The sequence below is a fragment of the Bufo gargarizans genome, chromosome 1 (assembly GCF_014858855.1).
Source record: "Bufo gargarizans isolate SCDJY-AF-19 chromosome 1, ASM1485885v1, whole genome shotgun sequence".
In the NCBI taxonomy this organism is placed as follows: domain Eukaryota; kingdom Metazoa; phylum Chordata; class Amphibia; order Anura; family Bufonidae; genus Bufo; species Bufo gargarizans.
The window spans coordinates 177318192-177337679 of NC_058080.1; the positions used below are offsets into that span (position 1 = coordinate 177318192).

A 19488-nucleotide genomic window follows, 5' to 3' on the forward strand; every position below is an offset into this window, starting at 1 on the left:
GACATATCTTAAGTCATCACTGTCACCACTGGGATCTAGTCATTTGGTTTATGAGCCACATTGAAGTATATGAGAATGTCATTAGTCCCAGTTAAATTGGTGATGTCCTAGTCATACTTCATGTAACACTTCCATATCAAGCATATGTTACTAATTTGCTCCTTAACACTAAAAGTTTTTCAAACACACAGTAGCCCAGGTATACTAACGTGTCTTTGCCAAAAATCTAAGTAGCGCAATTTGGCGTATTCAGGGTTTCTTCACTTTATTCCCGACATGATCATGAAAGGGGCGTAGCAGAAAGGGTGCAGTGCTTTGCAGGAAAGGGATGGGATCTAAGCTGCACCTTATTGCGCCAAAATGATGCCACAATTATGGTGTAAAAATCTATCTCAAAGTAAGTCAAACAGTAGTTGGTATAGAGCAGGGATGCTCAACCTGCGGCTCACCAGCTGTTGCAAAACTACAACTCCCAGCATGCCCAGACAGCCTACAGCTATCGGCCTACAGGAGGGCATGATGGGAGTTGTAGTTTTGCAACAGCTGGAGGGCCGCAGGTTGAGCATCCCTGGTATAGTTAGACATAAGTGTCCATTCCTGCCTAAGCCACTGTGGTGCAGGTCTAGAAAGCCAGTGTAAGCCTATGCTATCTTTAGGAGTAGTAAATCCGGGCCAGTGTATGTACAGTTTTGACAGTGTTCAAATTACAGGTGAAATATCTAAATGTAATATCTCTGTGCCCCCTGCTTCTTACTGTTCTATGCCTGGCTATAAGACAGCTGGCTGGTGCAGCAGCCTCCCTTCTGTGGCCTGTCTGCAGTAGGACAGAAAGATTAAGCCCTGTCTCCATGCTAAGTTCCAACCCACTCCAGATTGAAGAGATCAGCAAGAGATTAACCCATGTTCTAAGCATCATGCAGCAGACTGGCAAACAGCACAACAATTTTTAATTTTTTTTTATGTTTTCCATTATTGTGCAATTCTTGGTTTACTGTTCCTTTTAAAGACAAACAACTCAACATATAAATATTATAGGAGCATTTAAGTAATCAGTTATCCATGGGGTTAAATCTTTGCAGTATCCAAGCACTGGGACCATCACCAGTCACCAGAGACCCCATACCTTCCCCATCAGCAGAGAAAGGAGCTGATATCTGGTGCTGGGGCTGTTAGCCAATTGAGTATATTACTGGATGTACTAACTGTAGATTTGGTCCAAGCTAAGTTAAATAAGGTAAATGTGAACAAGGATCTGGATCCAGATGGATTACACCCAAGAGTGCTTAAAGAGCTCAGTTCAGTCATTGCTGTGCCCCTGTTTATTAATTTTGTGATTGATGCAAGGCAAATGTGGTGCCCATATTCAAAAAAGGATCTAGGTCCTCCACAGGTAATTATAGACCTACAGGCTTGGAAAGTATAGTTTGTAACTGGATTGAAAATTGGTTGAAGGACAGTGTCCAGAGAGTTGTGGTCAATGAGTCCTATTCAGAATGGTCCTGGGTTATAAGTGGTGTACCCCAAGGTTTAGTGCTGGGCCCTCTGTTTTATTTATTAATGATATTGAGGCGGGATTAATAGCACCATTTCTATTTTTGAAGATGATAATAAGCGGTGTAGAACTGTACAGTCTATGGAAGATGTCCATAAACTAAAAGCTGAATTTAACGCTGTGAGTGATTGGGCATCAACTTGGCAAATGAGGTTCCATGTGGATAAATGTATAGTTCTGCATCTTGTTAGTAATAATCTCTGTGCTCTGTATGTCCTTGGTGATGTAGCACTGGGAGAGTCACTGATAGAGAAGGATTTGGGTGTCCTCGTGGATGGTAGATTAAATTGCAGCACACAATGTCAATCAGCTGCTTCTAAGGCCACCAGGATATTGTCATGTATTAAATGAGGCAGGGACTCGCGGGGCAGGGATGTTATATTACCACTTTACAAAGAGCTGGTGCGGCCTCCTCTGGAATATGCAGTTCAGTTCTGGGCACCAGTATATAGAAAGGACGCACTGCAGCTGGAAAAAGTACAGAGGAGAACGACTAAACTGATAAGGGGCATGGAGGGTCTTGGTTATGAAGAAAGATTAAAATCATTGAATTTTATTTAGTCTTGAGAAGAGACTTCTAAGGGAGGACATGATTAACCTATACAAATATATAAATGGGCCGTACAAAAATTACGGTGAAAAACGGTCCAGTGTAAAATGCCCTCAAAAGACAAGGGGGCACTGCCTCCGACTGGAGAAGAAAAAGTTCAGTCTCCAGAAGCATCAAAACTTGTATGAACTGTAAGAACCTAAAGAAGGGTTTAGATGAATTCTTAAAAGTAAACGACACATTAATGCTTATGAAAACATGTAGAAATCGGAGTCTCTTTTCCTTCTGGGATTCACGTCCCCACCTATCCCTTTGGTTGAACTTGATGGACTTATGTCTATGTAGCATATCGGTGGTGGTGGACTTCCATTGGTAGCCAAACTGGAGTACGACTATGGGAGGTACAGAAACAGCAAAGTGATTTTTCTATTAAATCTCTAGTGATTCAGCGGGACACAATTAGCCGCTCCTGGGTGAATACACTTTACAGGCTCTGCTTGTTGAGTGAAGCCTGTTTTATAGTGGGCAGTGCTATGGCCATGGTGACACTATTGACAAGTGTCTTCTTAGTATTCAGTCACATGTGTAATAGTTATTGTAATTGCTTTTACATTTCTTTTTTATAATCCTGTTACACAGAAGGGTGGTTTTGTTTGTCCTCGATGTTTCGTTTGACAGACAAGACGCAGGTTTTGTGTTTTTTAGCCTGATATTTGGGAAAGTTCATACGTCCTTGTAATGGATGCAGCACTCAGTTAAGTTGTGCTTCCATTACACAGCTTTACATGGCTTTCATTTCCTAAGCCGATCTTATTACAAAACCAATAAAAAGGCTTCAGAGAAGCTCCAATTTAGTTTTCACTCTATTGTTTTGGCTTTATGAAGAAAGACCCTTTGCCAATAAAGTGGCCTCTGGGGCAATCTATTGACTTTCTAGGTGTGTGTTGTGAATGGCCCAGGTTGTGGCCATTACAGTTTAGCAGGTCTATCTCTGCTTTAATAATGGCCCTGTAACCAAATCCTTTTGCTATATATCAATGATTTGCAACATGATGCAGATGTGTGACTGACAGCTATCACTTACAGTAGGACCACGTGGCGCAGTTGTGATGCGGTCACGCTGCAGTTAGGAACCACAGCATCTATTTCCCAATGGAAGTCAATAGGGAAATAGGTTTCTGAGAGAGACCGGGCATTTTGCAAGTTGTGATAATTGCACGTGTGTTCGCAGTGGACCGTATGGAAAATATTTCCGCTGGCTTGCAGTTGCTGACCGCATTGGCTACATAATTCATCAGCTGCTGGCAGTATATGTTTAACATATATTTTACCACCTGTATCACAATTTGAAATCCAAATGCTAAAGAAACACAAATTCACAGTAGCTCAAACCCAAGTCTATACACAATCGTGGGCAAAAAATGCACCGTAAGGGTCCATTCACACGTCCGTAAGTGTTTTGCGGATCCGCAAAACGCTGACACCGGCCATGTGCACATGTCCCGGCACTATGATAGAAAATGCCTTTTCTTGTCCACTATTGCAGGCAAGAATAGGACATGTTCTATTCTTTTGCGGAGCAGCAGACCTGAAGTTCGGGGCCGCGGAACGGAAGTGCAGATGCAGACAGCTCACTGTGTGCTGTCCGCATCTTTTCCGACCCCATTGAATATGAATGGGTCTGCACCCGTTCTGCATAATTGCAGAACAGAACCGGACCATTCATACGGACGTCTGAATTGAGCCTAAAAGCATGGTTATGTATGTGGTAACTGCAAACCCTAACAAAGAGAATGGTGTCAAAAAAAGTCAGAAAAAGCAGAGATTTATATGTATAAGTTTCCATTCACACGACTGTATTTAAGATGCGGCCATTACTATCCAGTCTATTCACCATGAATATGTTTAATGAGACAACCATGGGATAGTTATATGGATATTTATAGGGGAAGTCTAACAAAATGTTCCTTATTCTGTTGCTTTTTTCCAGAGAAGATACTGGGTAATATGTATATTGTTTGTTCTTCTACAGAGCTGGAGTGGACCAGAAAAGCTTCTCGCCCTAGATGAGCTCATCGACAGTTGTGAACCCACCCAAGTGAAGCATATGATGCAAGTTATTGAGCCTCAGTTTCAACGGGACTTTATTTCCTTACTGCCTAAAGAGGTGAGATGTGTTAGAGGGCACAGCTAGTTTCCCCCGCAGCGCCCCCATCTGCCCCTTTTAGAGCTGCTAGGCTAATTGCCTTCCGTAAAGTCGCTTGTGTTGTGGTAATGGGTGTTTAAGGGGAAGGCGCTCAGACACATTTATGTGATTATGTACAGTAATTCCCACATTATGTATGCTAGATGCAGAAGCGCTGTGGAAATTGAGATAGATCCCATGTCTGGCGTGTCTCGGCCATGGCATCATGTTTAGCTGCTTGCATGTCTGTAGAGGCCTGTGGTTCAGGAGGCTGGGAGTTCTCTTGTAGTGCACGTACTGTTGCTGTTTTCCAGCATTGCTGCATTGTGGAGATTTGATTCATACGACGTATCGTCTCCTCACTACAACACATTGATCCACACTGCATTGCAGGCTCCTCGTTCAGCGGCGCAGCCTGTTTTCTCCCCGTGTTGCATTCATTACGGAGTGTCCCAGCATTTTGCCTACATTCTTGCTTCTGCAGAAGCCAGCCATTGTATTGCTGTAGTGGCAGATACCCTGGCGTTCCTGTAATCTTTGTTTAGTTCTGCGTCTGTTGATGCCCCCACACCTCGAAGAGAATTATTCATGTAGCGTGCAGGTTTTTGATCTTTGCTTCCTAATGCGGCACTGTTTGTCGAACTCCACATATTGATCTTGGTATCATTTTTAATTGTGTTAAAAGGTTGGCTGTGAAATCCCATTAGAGGTGTTAAGTGCATATAATTACACGCTTTTGTTTGTTGATTTTTAATTTTAGTGTTCCGAAAGGTTGATAAGATGATGATGATAGTTAGAATGGTGTACAATAATTAAGGAGAACGAACGCCACGTACTGAGTATTTCCGCCTAAACACCAAAGTTACCTTTTATGTAGAAGTCCTTAAGTTGTCCTTTTTCTGTCTAGCCATTTATTGGTGATTAGTACATGTGTGGAACTGTGATAGGGCTTCCATTTCAGTGCATTGGACCTTTTAACGGGGTTATCCATTAATTAAAGTTGATGACCTATCCTCGACACCTGGGACCCCCTGCTGATCAGCTGTTAGAAGAGGCTGACCCTCCGTGAGCACCACGGCCTTTTCCTAGGCCATGTGACGTCACAGTACACCTGTCTCGTGGCCTAGTTGCACCTAAGCACCATAGAAGTGAATGGGGCTGAGCTGCAATACAAAGCATAGCTGCTGTAGTATGTACGGCGCTGTCCTTGGAGAGCTGCTGGGAGTCGGCTGCACTCATCAAAGCTCTGGTGAGCGTAGCCGATCAGCGGGGGGGTCCCTGTCAATCTTATAATGATGATCTTTCCTGAGGATTATCAATTCCTTGATAACCCCTTTACGTTTATGGCCATGCGCCTCCAATTTCATGAAATGCAGCATGTATAGCGGCACACTCTTCTGCAAGTATTGGGGAGGACAGCTCAGTACAGATGGCACTTACAGAGCCTGCCCCACTTTACAGTCTAGAATCTAAATGCATGCGGCTCATCCGTGTGCTTGGGGCCTTTAGTCATACTGGTTTGTTTCTTCTAATGGTCATCATTCTAGTTCTTCTTGTCACACGGCTACAATTTCCAAGTAGTAGATCTAGCTAGTTATGTAGCGGTATGATAGCGGGGGATGTTTGTGCCTAAATTTGCAGATTTGTGTTTCACAATGCCGAATGACCACTCCCTAGGGACACATATAACGAAAAAGGTGTTAAGTGGACAGCAGTTATTTTTTTTATATGGTTTTTACTTCGGTCTCGATTTGACATGGCAGGACATATATTTTGTAGACCATTCTGTTCCACTCTGCAGGAGAATGAAAGGACATGGTGTTTCACACGGAGATCACCTTCCCTTATACTGGAAACATTTTGGAACATCTCTTGCCCCCTACTTATCACCGTGTCCTTTATGCCCGAGCACATATGTCACATCCATTAACGCTCTGACATAGGATATTTGAGGTGGGGCTTTGACCATAACACCAACCATCCAATGGCTGACTTATCTCCTGTTTTATCTGGTTACTATGTGACCTGTAACAAGGATGTTGCACAAGGTATCTCTGGTGACCTTTTCTACCTAAACCTTCACCGCACACATTAAGGCTACTTTCACACTTGTGTTCGGAGCGGATCTGTCTGGTGTCTGCACAGACGGATCCGCACCTATAATGCAAACGCTTAGATCCGTTCAGAACGGATCCGTTTGCATTAACATGATAGTAATGCAAACGGATCCGTTTTGACTTTACATTAAAAGTCAATGGGGGATGGATCCGTTTGAAAATTGAGCCATACTGTGTCAACTTCAAACGGATCCGTCCCCATTGACTTACTTTGTAAGTCTGGACGGATCCGTTTGCCTCCGCACGGCCAGGCGGAGCGGAGGACAAACTGTGCCAGACTGATGCATTCTGAGCGGATCCGCATCCACTCAGAATGCATTAGGGCTGGACGGATCCGTTCGGGGCCGCTTGTGAGAGCCTTCAAACGGAACTCACAAGTGGAGCCCTGAACGCAAGTGTGAAAGTAGCCTTACTCTTCTATAAAGGTTTGTTTTCTGCCCCCTTATGTAAAAGTAATTATAGCCCCCCACCCCCATGTATCGGTTCAGTAAAGTTTTCAATCCTTTAGCACTAAAACCACAAATAGTTGTCTGTGATTTTATGTTTTTAAAATCACCTTCCAGTCTTGAAATCCTTGTGAAACAATCAGTGTTTAATGGTTGACATGTTTAAGAGGATTTTCCAGCAGCAGTTTAATTTAATCCATTGGAAGATTGTGTCTTTGGAGAACTACACTTAGAAATAAGTCATTTCCTTCCTGATTTGATATGTCTCATTTAGCAGAGCCAGCTGTTAGTTGCAATCTGGCACTACACCATGCTGCAATAGAGGAAGCCATATACCTACCATGTAGACATATAGAGAAAATCGGAGCGTCCGGAAGGCCAAGTCACCCAAGTCCTGATGGGTTATATAACGGCTAAGGGTAGACATTGCTGTTAAATATTTGATATTAATGTAGAATTTTAAGCATGGGAACTCTACAATTTACCGTAGGTAGTCAGAGAAGAATTTTTGTACTTTGATAAATTGCTTTCCTATGAATCAGCAGACTTGATGGACCCACTAACTATGTAACGGCACACACTTCATTTCACTTAGTTCACATCTCCTTTTCCCTTTCGGCCTGTATGCCATGTAAGTCTCTCGACATGTGCTGTATGCCCATGTTAATGTAAGAAGGTATACCGTGGGAATTTAGCATTTTTCTTTTACTTGTGTTGATTTTAATTGGTCTACAAATGTTTGTCTTTTCCAGTTGGCGTTGTATGTTCTTTCATTTCTTGAACCTAAGGATCTTCTCCAAGCAGCACAGACGTGTCGGTACTGGCGAATACTAGCCGAAGACAACCTTTTGTGGAGAGAAAAATGCAAAGAGGATGGTAAGGGCCGTTAAAGGAGTTGACTTCCCTGCATTGTCAGTTCTACAGATGTCCGTTAACTTCCCGCATGGTTTTCTTTAGGTATTGATGAACCGTTATATATAAAAAGAAGAAAAGTATTAAAACCCGGATTCACACACAGTCCATGGAAAAGTGCTTATATTAGACAACACAGAATCGATACAAACTGGCGACGAGGTGAACTTAAATCCCCAAAGGTAAGGTGACAAAAAGTTGTGGTGTCTAATAATGTAAGAAGAGAAGTTTTACGTTGAACATCTCCACGGTTTAAGATATGACCCTCAAAGTATATATTTATAGTGTCACATTCCAGCATAAAGGAGTTGGCTGGTCACTGACTTCATGTTCTTATTGATATCCTCCACATGTATCCTCATGTATGGTGCTATTTTTAAAGGGAAACGGTCACCATTGAAAATGCAGTGCAGAACTTTAAAGGGAGTCTGTCAGTGGTTTTGACCATGCTAAACTGTTGAGAGCATTAGGTAGGGGTTGGGGAGAGCAGTTCAAAACATGCCTTTTACAGAGCTTTTCTTGTGAGGAGTAGTGAGAATATGAAGTTTTATTCTGCTAGATTCTATTTTCTCGAGGTCCTAGCACAGAGATTCACTGTGAAGTGCTCTCTGTTTTGCTGCTTCACATCCCAACCCCTCTACTCTAAGTGATAGCTGTAATGGTCTCCTGATTGGATGCTTCAGCTTTCGCTGTCTGCAGACTGCACTGCATTTTCCTTGTGACAGGTTTACTATAAAATGTCAGCCTCTGAAACTAATTTCTTGTTTTACATGGTAGAATATGGTAGTCTCTTGAAGAACTTATCCATGGGTAATTGTGTGTTGAAACTGGGCTAGGATTACATGCTCAATGTACTGCACATGATCCAGGAAGTGCCCGCAACCTAATGAGCGGCGGAACACACGACTATATGTACCACCTAGTCGAGTTCGCCTGTGGGAAAGGTCTGGCAGAATTGCACAAGAATTGCAATCCCAAGATAAAATAGAATGCGCTCTTATCTTATCCTGGGAGTAGCATTCATGTGCACTCTTGCCCCGCCTAGCTCACAGGCGACTTTGATTAGGTGGTACATATAGCTGTGTGTTCCTCCTCTCATTGGTTGCTTGATGCACACCGAGGTAACTAGGAGCAGCACACTATATGCGCAGGGTCTGCTCTTCTGAACGTTGATGCCCAACGGCATATGTAGGTTCAGAGTAGGACTTGCCTGACTGAGACCACCTTGGCGTGGGTGGAGGGGCACAGATGTGTTTAATCAAAATATATTGGCTGAGGGTCTCAGATTTTATCATATCAAAGTGAGGGCTTAGTCCATGTATAATGTTTGCATCTATTTGTATTAGTGCCCTTTTAAGGCCCCTTTCACACGAGCGAGTTTTCCCGCACGGGTGCAATGTGTGACGTGAACGCATTGCACCCGCACTGAATCCGGACCCATCCATTTCTATGGGGGTGTGCACACGAGTAGTGATTTTTCACGCATCACTTGTGCGTTGCGTGAAAATCGCAGCATGTTCTATATTCTGCATTTTTCATGCAACGCAGGCCCCATAGAAGTGAATGGGGCTGCGTGAAAATTGCAAGCAAGTGCGGATGTGGTGCGATTTTTCACGCACGGTTGCTAGGAGATTATCGGGATGGGGACCTGATCGTTGTTGTTTTCCCTTATAACATGATTATAAGGGAAAATAATAACATTCTCAATACAGAATGTATAGTACAATAGGGCTGGAGGGCATCTATTCTTCTTTGAGGAATAGGACCTTTGAGGACGTCACTACGCTCATCACATGGTCCGTCACATGATCCATCACCATGGTAAAAGATCATGTGATGAGTACGGTGACTTCATCAAAGGTCCTATTCCTCAAAGAAGAAGACAGAAGAGATGCCGGCTATGCGAACAAGTGGATTAAGGTGGGTTAAATTATTTTTTATTATTTTTTTTTACCCCTCCAGCCCTATTGTACTATGCATTTTGTATTAAGAATGCTATTATTTTCCCTTTTTATAACCATGTTATAAGGGAAAATCATAGCAATCTACACAACCTTGAACCCAAACTTCTGTGAAGAAGTTCAGGTCCGGGTACCACCAAAACACATTGCACCCGCGCTATAAAAACTGAACAACAAAACGCAATCGCAGTCAAAACTGATTGCAATTGGGTACCTACTCGCGCGGGTTTGCCGCAACGCATCCGGACACGCTCGTCTGCAAGGGGCCTAAGACTCTACTAAACCCAGATGTTGAAGGAAGCGATAAATGAAATAATCTAAAAATGATTTGTTGTCTTCTCCTAGGTGCTTAAAGGTCATGATGATCATGTGATTACTTGCCTCCAGTTCTGTGGGAACCGGATAGTTAGTGGTTCTGATGACAACACTTTGAAAGTGTGGTCAGCGGTGACTGGAAAGGTAAGAGGTTCATGTTTGTGATTTCAGCATTTTTTGGGGTGCTCAGTTTTTCTATGTGCTTTTAACTGTTGAAGCAGGACAATATTGAGTTTTTGTGTGTTTTTTATTTTTATTTATTTATTTTATTTTTTCTCCTTTTGCCTGGCTTTGATGCTACTAGACAGTTACACAGTATATTTATGGCCTCTTTAAAAGTAAAGTCATATTGTGTCCTGCTTGCCCCCTATTTTGCAGCAGTAGGTAAGGCAGCCTGGTTCAGTAATTAATTGGGGAGAGGGAAGCCGATAAAATTCAATTTTTGTTATCTATGTAAATAGTGGCTAAACTCGTCAGCTTTTCAGGGCAGTAAACTTTTTTTTATTTTTTTTTACTTTTCTGAAATTCTTAAATAATAATTTGACTGCACCACCTATGTGTGAAAATATATATATATATATATATCATCATATTCTGACCTTCACTATGGCAGTTGTCTGAAGGCTGTGACCTTATTACTTCTACATTTTGCTGATGCTTTCATCAAGCTGCTCTTTTTGATTTGTCTATTGTCTGAATTCTCCACTCATTGATCAGGCTATACAAGATGGGTGTACTGTTTTGTTCACCAGCTCGTAGCTTCATATGCTTTAAGGCAGCGTGGCGTCCTTGTAAGAAATGCCTTCAGGAGATACGCTGTGCTGCCACTCCCTGTTTGTTCACATTCTTTAGCGCAGGCTTTTCCCATGATGATGTCTCAAGATTTTCATGCTGTATGAGATTGGTTTCCTGATCCCTCCCCTAAAACCAACATTGGGAACTTTAGTTTACCAGAGCACAGTACCCTTTGTTGATGATCATCTGTACTGGATACCTGGGCCTTGCTTCTTCAGGAGTAATATATGGCATACAGTGGGGAAAGGACATCTGTCGAGAGGTTTTTTGCGGGACTCAGCCACAATAATAATGTATTCTATAGCAGCAATGATCCCATTATCAATTTATTAATTGTTGCTCGCCTAGGGGACAGCTACACGGCGTCATGTCATACTACACAAAAGGCCATGGCTACATCACGACATTTTTCTGTGCAACATTTCATATAATGTATTTAAATGGTGGCACACTGACACATCACCGTACTCTCAATGCCAAAAATGGCTGTCAAAGGGCCCTTTTTGATGTGCAGATGATCATGTTGGGAATGAAAGAACCCTCGTTTCTGATGATTTGCCCATAAAACTGTGCCCTCAATCGGCCCACAAACAAGTCCCCATTCTTTGGCTGATCCGATTGTTTGTGGCTAAAAAAATAAAATAAATAGTCATTAGTCAGTAGCACATCGCCCTGTGTAAACAGAACGTGCTGGCAACTAACCATGGAACTGTATTAGGGATGAATGATCATTGGGTGCAGCGGCTTACTTCAGAGCTTGACGGGTCCCAGGCGGTGCTCCGTGTGCCTACAAGTATGCAGAGGGCACCTTAGGTTTTTGGGTTATTTTCCATAGATTTTTTTATTTTTATTTTTTTGACTTTGCTACTACCATTGGATTGTTTGTCCGGTTACTTGGGCAGGCAGAAGCACTTGTCTTAGTGCTTTTCCTATGTCGGTACTGCTAAATGTTATTATTCATCATGTTCTGCAATATCTGCTTGATTCAGCCCAACAAAAGCGTGCAAGAGGATAATGCATGCCTTGGGCAGTTGGTTAGGTTTTACTGAATGTGATAAAACTCAATCATTGGCGTCTCCACCCAGTGTAGTACATGTAGTAGTGTTACAAATCACCCAAGGCGCACAGGGCGGCAAAGAGACCATACTGCCTGGTTTCTGCAAATAATATCCTTGGGAGTCACCAGGTCTGCTGATAAATGTGTTTGATAATATGTTAATGGAGATTAGTCTTACATCATGTCGGTCATGTGCAGGTGGGAAGATTTGATACTAGCGCTCAGTGCCCAATCATATGCCAAACGCTCTTCATTCGAGGCCTACAGCTAAGCGTAAAGGGCTTTTTAATATAGATGTTATCCCTTTCTTTCTTTGCCATTGTTTTTTTTTTATTAGTTGCTTTGCAATGTGACATCCGAAAGTGAATTATGGTTTACAGCTGTATTATGTGCTGCATATTGTAATATATTGCACGTTGTTTGTACTTATTGACTGGACCATGTTGTTGAATCCCACTGAAGGTATGAGATGTCTAGGCCATATTTTCTTGACCCAGTAAGGACTGGTATCTTTTAGACCATGGATGCCCAACCTGCATCCTTCCAGCTGCAGCAAAACTGCAATTCCCAGCATGCCTGGACACCCTACAGCTATCGGCCCACAGCAGGCCATGGTGGGAGTTGTAGTTTTATAACCGCTGGAGGGCCACAGGTTGGGCATCCCTGTTTTAGACTATTTTACTCTGGTTTTAATGCACATGTTTTTGCCCGATTTTACTTTTCGTGTTGTCTTTTCCTTTTTACTGTCTGTTGTAGCAACTGAAGCCTGCATATCATTTTTCATATAAGTTTTCTGAACCAAAATGATCTCATTCCAGTGTCTTCGAACGCTTGTCGGTCATACGGGTGGAGTGTGGTCATCTCAGATGAGAGATAACATAATCATCAGTGGTTCTACAGACAGGACGTTGAAAGTATGGAATGCAGAGACTGGGGAATGTATACACACTCTTTATGGACATACCTCCACCGTGCGCTGCATGCATCTACATGAAAAAAGGTTAGAATGCAGAACATTTTGTATTGCGAAAACCGTGACTATGTATCTCTCTTCTAACTCCCTCTTGGCCTCCTTTTACTGAAACAGTGTAGTTATTGCGCGGTATAAGCCATATGACGTATTAGTGGTCTGTGGGCATTCGCAGCAAAGCAAGATTCCTGCCATTAAAATGCCAATTGCACATGTTTTATTAATTTTATGTATTATTTAATTGTGCTTAAAGGGGTTGTCTGAGATAATTACAATTTTCTGACGAGTCCTGCAATTGCTTTATTAGCATGAAACATGATATACTCAACCGTTTCTCCACACTGGTTTTCTGTGGCGCTGGTCTGGTACTCCTGCCACTGTTTGGTTACAAACAGCAGTTATGTAGTTGGATATGGCACATTACTTTAAGGTTACTTTCACACTAGCGTTTTCCGGTATTGAGTTCCACTATAGGGGCTCAATACCGGAAAAAAAAGCTTCAGTTTTGTCCTCATTCATCGTCAATGGGGACAAAACTGAACGGAATGCTCCAAAATGCAAACCGCAGCATGTTGTATTTTGCTTTCCGTCCTGGGGATGCGGAGCAAAACGGCACAATCTGCCACAATAGAAAACTGATCCGTTCCCCATTGACTTTCAATTGAGTTCATGACCTATCCATTTTGACAATGTTAAAGATAATACAACCGCATCCGTTCAAACGGACGCAGATGGTTGTATTATCAGTAACGGAAGTGTTTTTGCTGGACCCTGCCGGATCCAGCAAAAACACTAGTGTAAAAGTAGCCTTAGCCAATCACCGTCCCCAATGGTTGCAGCTGGGGACAGTTATTGGCTGCAGCAGTCAAGTGCCACATGTCACTGCTCTGGTTTGTGAGCAAACATTGGCAGGAGGAAAACAGGGCTGGAGAAACAAATGAGTATGATGGTGTTTATTTTAACGTGATTTTCTCCTGAATATGGCAAAACCAATATGTGGTAGTAAACTACTGTGGGGGCACATGGCAAGACTAAGAACGGAAGGAGAGCCATATGGATTTTGCAGCGTAGATTTTGATAGGTTTATGGGTGCCGTTGTTTTTTTTTATAGGGATTGTCTTATGTAGGGTCACATTTTTTGCGGGATGAGGTGACTGGTACCATTTTAGAGTACATAACTTTTTGATGATCGCTTGGTATTAACATTTTTGTGAGGCAAGGTGAAAAAAAATGGTGGTTTTGGCATAGTTTTAATTTATTTTTTATTTTTTTGCAGCATTCACTTGAGGGAAAATATAATGTGATATTTTTATAGAGCAGGTTGTTACAGATGCGGCGATGCCTAATATGTCTAATTTTTTTTATTTTAAAGTTTTAAACAGTGAAATAATTTTTGAACAGAATAAAATCTTGTTTTTGTGTTGCCATTTTCTGAGAGCCCTATTCTTGTTGTTTTTTGGGCGATTTTCTTAGGTTGGGGCTCATTTTTTGTGGGATCAGATGACTGGTACCATTTTTGGGTACATAGACTTTTTGATCACTTGGTATTAGATTTTTTGTGAGGCAAGGTGACCAGAAAATGGCTTTTGACAGTTTATTTAATTTTTTTACGCCATTCACCTGGCTGGGTGGATCATGTGATATTTTTATAGAGCTGGTAGATACAGACGAGGCAATACCTAATATGTCTACTTTTCTTTTTTTCTTTATTTTTTGCAATTTTATTTTTTCTTTATTTTTGCTTACTTAAAACTTGGGCAAATTTTTTTTAACTTTTTATTTTTTATTGTTTTTAAGCTTTTATTTTTTTTTAAATTTTTTTTTTTCAACTTTTGGGGGCTTATCCCCTTTACAATGCATCACAATACTTCCTGTAAAGCACTTACAGCTTCCTGCCTGTGAGATCCAGGGGGCTGGATCTCACAGGCTGTCATGGAAGGCAGCCATGATGCCTAAGGAAGGCATCAGGCTGCCTTCCCTGCTATCGGGTCCCCGTCACAGCAGTGCGGGTACCTGATAGAAGGATACCACACGTGCCGCAGTCGGCGCTGACCGCGGCAGTGCAGGGGTAAATGCGCCGGCATCCGTGTTTTCACCAATGCCGGTGCATACAGCAGGGGTCCGGCTATCAGTGACTGCCAGACCTCTGCAGCTGATCGGGCTGGCGCAGGAGTCAGAGCGCCGTAGCTGTATGGTGCTGGGATTTCTGTCCCAGTTTCCAGAGCCGTACATGTACGGCACTGGTATCCTACGGGTTAATCAAGTGGACTACAGCTATTTTTCTGTGCAAACAGTTTGATAGGAACATCGCTGGTGTAGGATTCCTTTTAAAGGGGTTGTCCCACTTCAGCAAATGGCATTCATCATGTAGAAAGTTAATACAAGCCACTTTACTAATGTGTTGTGATTGTCCATATTTCCTTCTTTGCTGGCTGGATTCATTTTTCCATAGCTTTATACATTACTCTTATCCACTCTGTGGCTGTGCTTGCATGCACACTATTGGAAAAAGCACATATGTGCACTCCCACGGTCCCGGCCACCTGAGAGGCCAGTGCTTCTTCCTACTGTGTGCAAGCACGACCACCGGTGCTGGATTGCAGAGTGGTCATAACCATGGAAACCAGCCGTGTATGTGATGGAAAAATGAATAAAGCCAGCAAAAGAGGCAATATGGACAATCGCAACACTTTAGGAAGTGTCTTGTATTAACTTTCTATACATGATAAATGCTATTTACCACTGGGAGACAACCCCTTTAAGGGCTTTACATCTGTGTTCAATTTTCTGTCTTCCAAAAAACAACCACTGTATTTGTGTGCATAATTATTATTCTTTTCTCCCTCCCATTAATAGAATGGGCTGTTCTGATCCACAAGAATCAACCAAAATAGGAAAGGCACTGTGATTCTCAGATCAGGCTTATGGTTCAGTAAAAAAATAATACCACCAAACAGGCGTGTGGGTCTGTGTGCTATCTGTTCCTAAAACGTACTGCACATGGAAGCAAAAAACAGCTGTGTGTGTATAAGGCCTAAGAATGACCTGCGTGCCCTTGGCATTTTGTATCTAATGATTTTATTTATTTATTTTATTCCCATACCCAGGGTAGTAAGTGGGTCACGAGACGCCACCCTCAGAGTCTGGGATATAGAGACGGGACAGTGCTTACACGTTCTCATGGGGCATGTAGCTGCTGTCCGCTGTGTTCAGTATGATGGACGGAGAGTGGTTAGCGGGGCTTATGATTTCATGGTGAAAGTCTGGGATCCAGAGACCGAAACCTGTTTACACACACTGCAAGGCCATACAAACAGAGTCTACTCCTTACAGGTGAGGATATTAATTTGTGGAGATGTTTATTCTTTCTGCTTCTGTGTCTTAAAGGATCAGCCCCCTCCCGAATGTATCTGTGTGTGTCTGTCTGCAAAGAGATATCTGGCGCTGTATGTGCCTTATTAGAAGTGTGTATGTATGTAGGTCAAATGCCATTCCGATTTCTATTTACTTTGCTCATAGCTCATTACACTGTGCCCTTACCATCAGACTCCTTGCTCTCCTTCCTCTGTCTGCACAGATGCCCTCTGGTTATAGGGAACATCTGATTTCTGGAAGTGATTGGCTGTACCATTGTAGGTCACTGATTATCTGCCTTATTTTCCTTCACATTACTGTAGAATGCTTACATGTGACCTAATTTTATTTTGCAATCTGGACAGCCGAGGAGCATCCTTTTTTGCGTCATCAGTCATGCTGTTTTGATGTCTGTAACTAGTGAGTATACTTGGTATATTGATGTGAAGGCTAGTCCTGTCAAGTTAAAGGGATTCTATCACCAGATTTGGGGCTATAGAGATACAGCTAGATGTCCGTAATATATGTGTCCTATAGGGCTGTGTGGTTTTAATGTCTTTAAAAAATGATTTTATCGATATGTAAATGAGTGTTGAATGTGTCCATGGGACTGTACGAACCTTACTTGTGCCCAGCCCTGCCCGCCTGTGAAGGAGCCCAGCACCGCCTATGTCTCCTCCTTTCATCAACGATAGATAGCCGTAATCTCGCGCATGCACTGTGCGAGCTTGCGCATCGCGAAATTACGGCTATCTATCGTTGATGAAAGGAGGAGACATAGGTGGTGCTGGGCTCCTTCACAGATGGGCAGGGCTGGGCACAAGTAAGGTTCGTACAGCCTCTTGGACACATTCAACACTCATTTACATATCTATAAAATCATTTTATAAAGACATTAAAAGCACACAGCCCTATAGGACACATAAATTGCGAACATGCTAGCGGCAATCTAGCCGTGCTTGTCCGCAGCTCTATAGGCCAAAACCTGGTGACAGAATCCCTTTAAGGACACCAAGGGTGCTGGCCTAAGCCACTTTTTGCACCCTTGCTCCTCTTGCTTCCATTACCCACTGGCCTCACTAACTCCTTGCCCTCACCACATCTCCTTTTCACATAGTGTAGAAACATCCCTTGCGTCAAAATGTGTCGCGTCAAAACGCGAGGTTTGTGATTTTTTTATTTATTATTTTATTTATTTTTTACACCAAAAAGAGGTGCAGGTTGAGATGAGCTCCTAAAGCAGGCATCCTCAAACTGCGGCCTTCCAGCTGTTGTAGAACTACAGCTCCCACAATGCCCTGCTGTAGGCGGATACCTGTAGGCTGTTCGGGCATGGTGGGAGTTGTAGTTTTGCAACAGCTGGAGGACCGCAGTTTGAGGATGCCTGTCCTAAAGGATTGAGGTGCTTTGCAAAGTGCCATTTGGCGCTTTCTTTATTGTGCAGTCTTGTTGGAATTCTATTTAACCAAGTTGTCTTTTCATGGCAGTTTGATGGCATCCATGTTGTCAGTGGATCTTTGGATACCTCAATCAGAGTCTGGGATGTGGAGACTGGGAATTGTATCCATACTCTTACCGGGCACCAGTCGTTAACCAGTGGAATGGAACTAAAGGACAACATTCTTGTGTCTGGAAACGCGGATTCTACTGTTAAAATCTGGGACATTAAGACAGGACAGTGTTTACAGACATTGCAAGGTAATTAATAGTGCATCTCTACTGCATAATGCAGACGTCAGCAACTGGAGGTGACACAACATCCGGGAGCATAATTAATGCTAATTGCTGAATCACTGACCTTTTATTTGATAAAGGGGTTCCCCTGTCATTTCTTCTAATCTGTAATTAGCAATAACCTGTGGAAGGAAGATGTTTAGTACTTACCTGTCCCTGGATCGGCCGATGCCGCCTTCCCGGCTGTGAGCTCTTCCACCCAGTTTCGGACAAAATCTTGTCGCTTCTTTTCCTATTCAGCTGCATTTGCTGTAATGCAGCTAAACAGGAAAAGAAATGTACATGTCTGGTTGGGACCCGGGTGGAAGAGCGCGCAGCAGGGACGGTGGCTGAGTGAGGGATTTTTAAGTACTATGTAAAACCTCTTCCTTCCTACCACAGGTTATTGCTAACTACGGACGGATTAGAAGAAATGACTGGAGAACCCCTTTAAATAAAGTGGTCCATTATATGTAACAAGTTTCTTCCTGTATTTAGCAACACAAGGTGCCACCTTCAGTTCACAGAGCTGAAACCGGTTAATACATTATATCTGCAACACAATAAATTTATGTTTGAAGATGTCAGATCTGTTCACGCTCTAGAAAATATGCTAAGAAGCATCCGTTCTGAAACTTAAATTAATATAGTCTAGAATTTAGATGCAATATCAAATGCATGGAATGAAGTCATTGCAAGTGCCATAAAAATGGTCCATTTTGGTTCAGTAGGAAAATGTTTGCGGTGAAATAAAAAGCTCCATTGTCCCCTGCCCTGCGTCCTGCAACTATTCTTAGAAGAGGAAATACTTGCCATTCCACTCACTTGATTTATTGGACTGGACTGCTTATGCTGCCTCCCAGTCTAATTAAGTCATTGCGTCTCGTATGGTACTCGGAAGCAAGGATTGATTTTTGATATGTCGTTCTTGAGCTGTTGTTTTTTATGGTCTGCTACCTAAATTTATCATTATTATAATGATGTTCTTTGTATAATATTTCCTTGAAGTGCTTGCATCTGTCTCCTATTTCTACTCTTTAGAACCTAAGCCGTTAATTGGGTCAAATCTGCATTCCCCTTTATTATTTTTGATTAGATATAGATATATAGGAAAATACAAAAATTCAGGGCAGCACACCTGATGAAACAACCAGTAGCAAGGGGTGCCAGTGGTATTGCACCTTACCAGGGTGATAATCAATAAAAGCCAGACACAGAGGGAGGGGGCGGGCACACAAGGCTCTGACGTTTTGTGTACAGGCTTATTCCTGCCTTAGGCTGGGTTCACACCTGAGCGTATGCGATAAGCGCTGTTTACAGGCGTTTTTATCAGGCATTTTGAGGCGTATTTTGGAAACGCTCGTCGTACGCACGTTTTTGCTGTTGACCACAGAGGCGTACAATGAAAAACAGGTCTTACGCACGACAATATGCCCCAAATAAGCTCCTGTACTTCTTGGGGCGTAGGGCGTTTTACAGCGCGTTCGTACGCGCTGTAAAAAACTTAGGTGAGAACCATGCCCATAGGGAAACATTGGTTTTTGCATGTTCAGCATTTTAC

The 19488-nt window shown here is 42.6% G+C and overlaps 1 protein-coding gene across 6 annotated transcripts in view; it reads left to right on the forward strand.

Moving 5' to 3' along the window:
* Positions 1 to 19488, forward strand: part of FBXW7 (F-box and WD repeat domain containing 7) — a 178138-nt gene that overhangs the window by 155464 nt on the left and 3186 nt on the right. For all 6 annotated transcript variants that reach the window (XM_044300349.1, XM_044300348.1, XM_044300347.1 and 3 more), the window contains 7 exons: positions 4135 to 4269; positions 7603 to 7726; positions 7808 to 7944; positions 10069 to 10182; positions 12709 to 12890; positions 15968 to 16193; positions 17702 to 17912. In XM_044300349.1, coding sequence (XP_044156284.1) covers positions 4135 to 4269; positions 7603 to 7726; positions 7808 to 7944; positions 10069 to 10182; positions 12709 to 12890; positions 15968 to 16193; positions 17702 to 17912 — 1129 coding nt within the window. The remainder of the gene's footprint in view (positions 1 to 4134; positions 4270 to 7602; positions 7727 to 7807; positions 7945 to 10068; positions 10183 to 12708; positions 12891 to 15967; positions 16194 to 17701; positions 17913 to 19488) is intronic.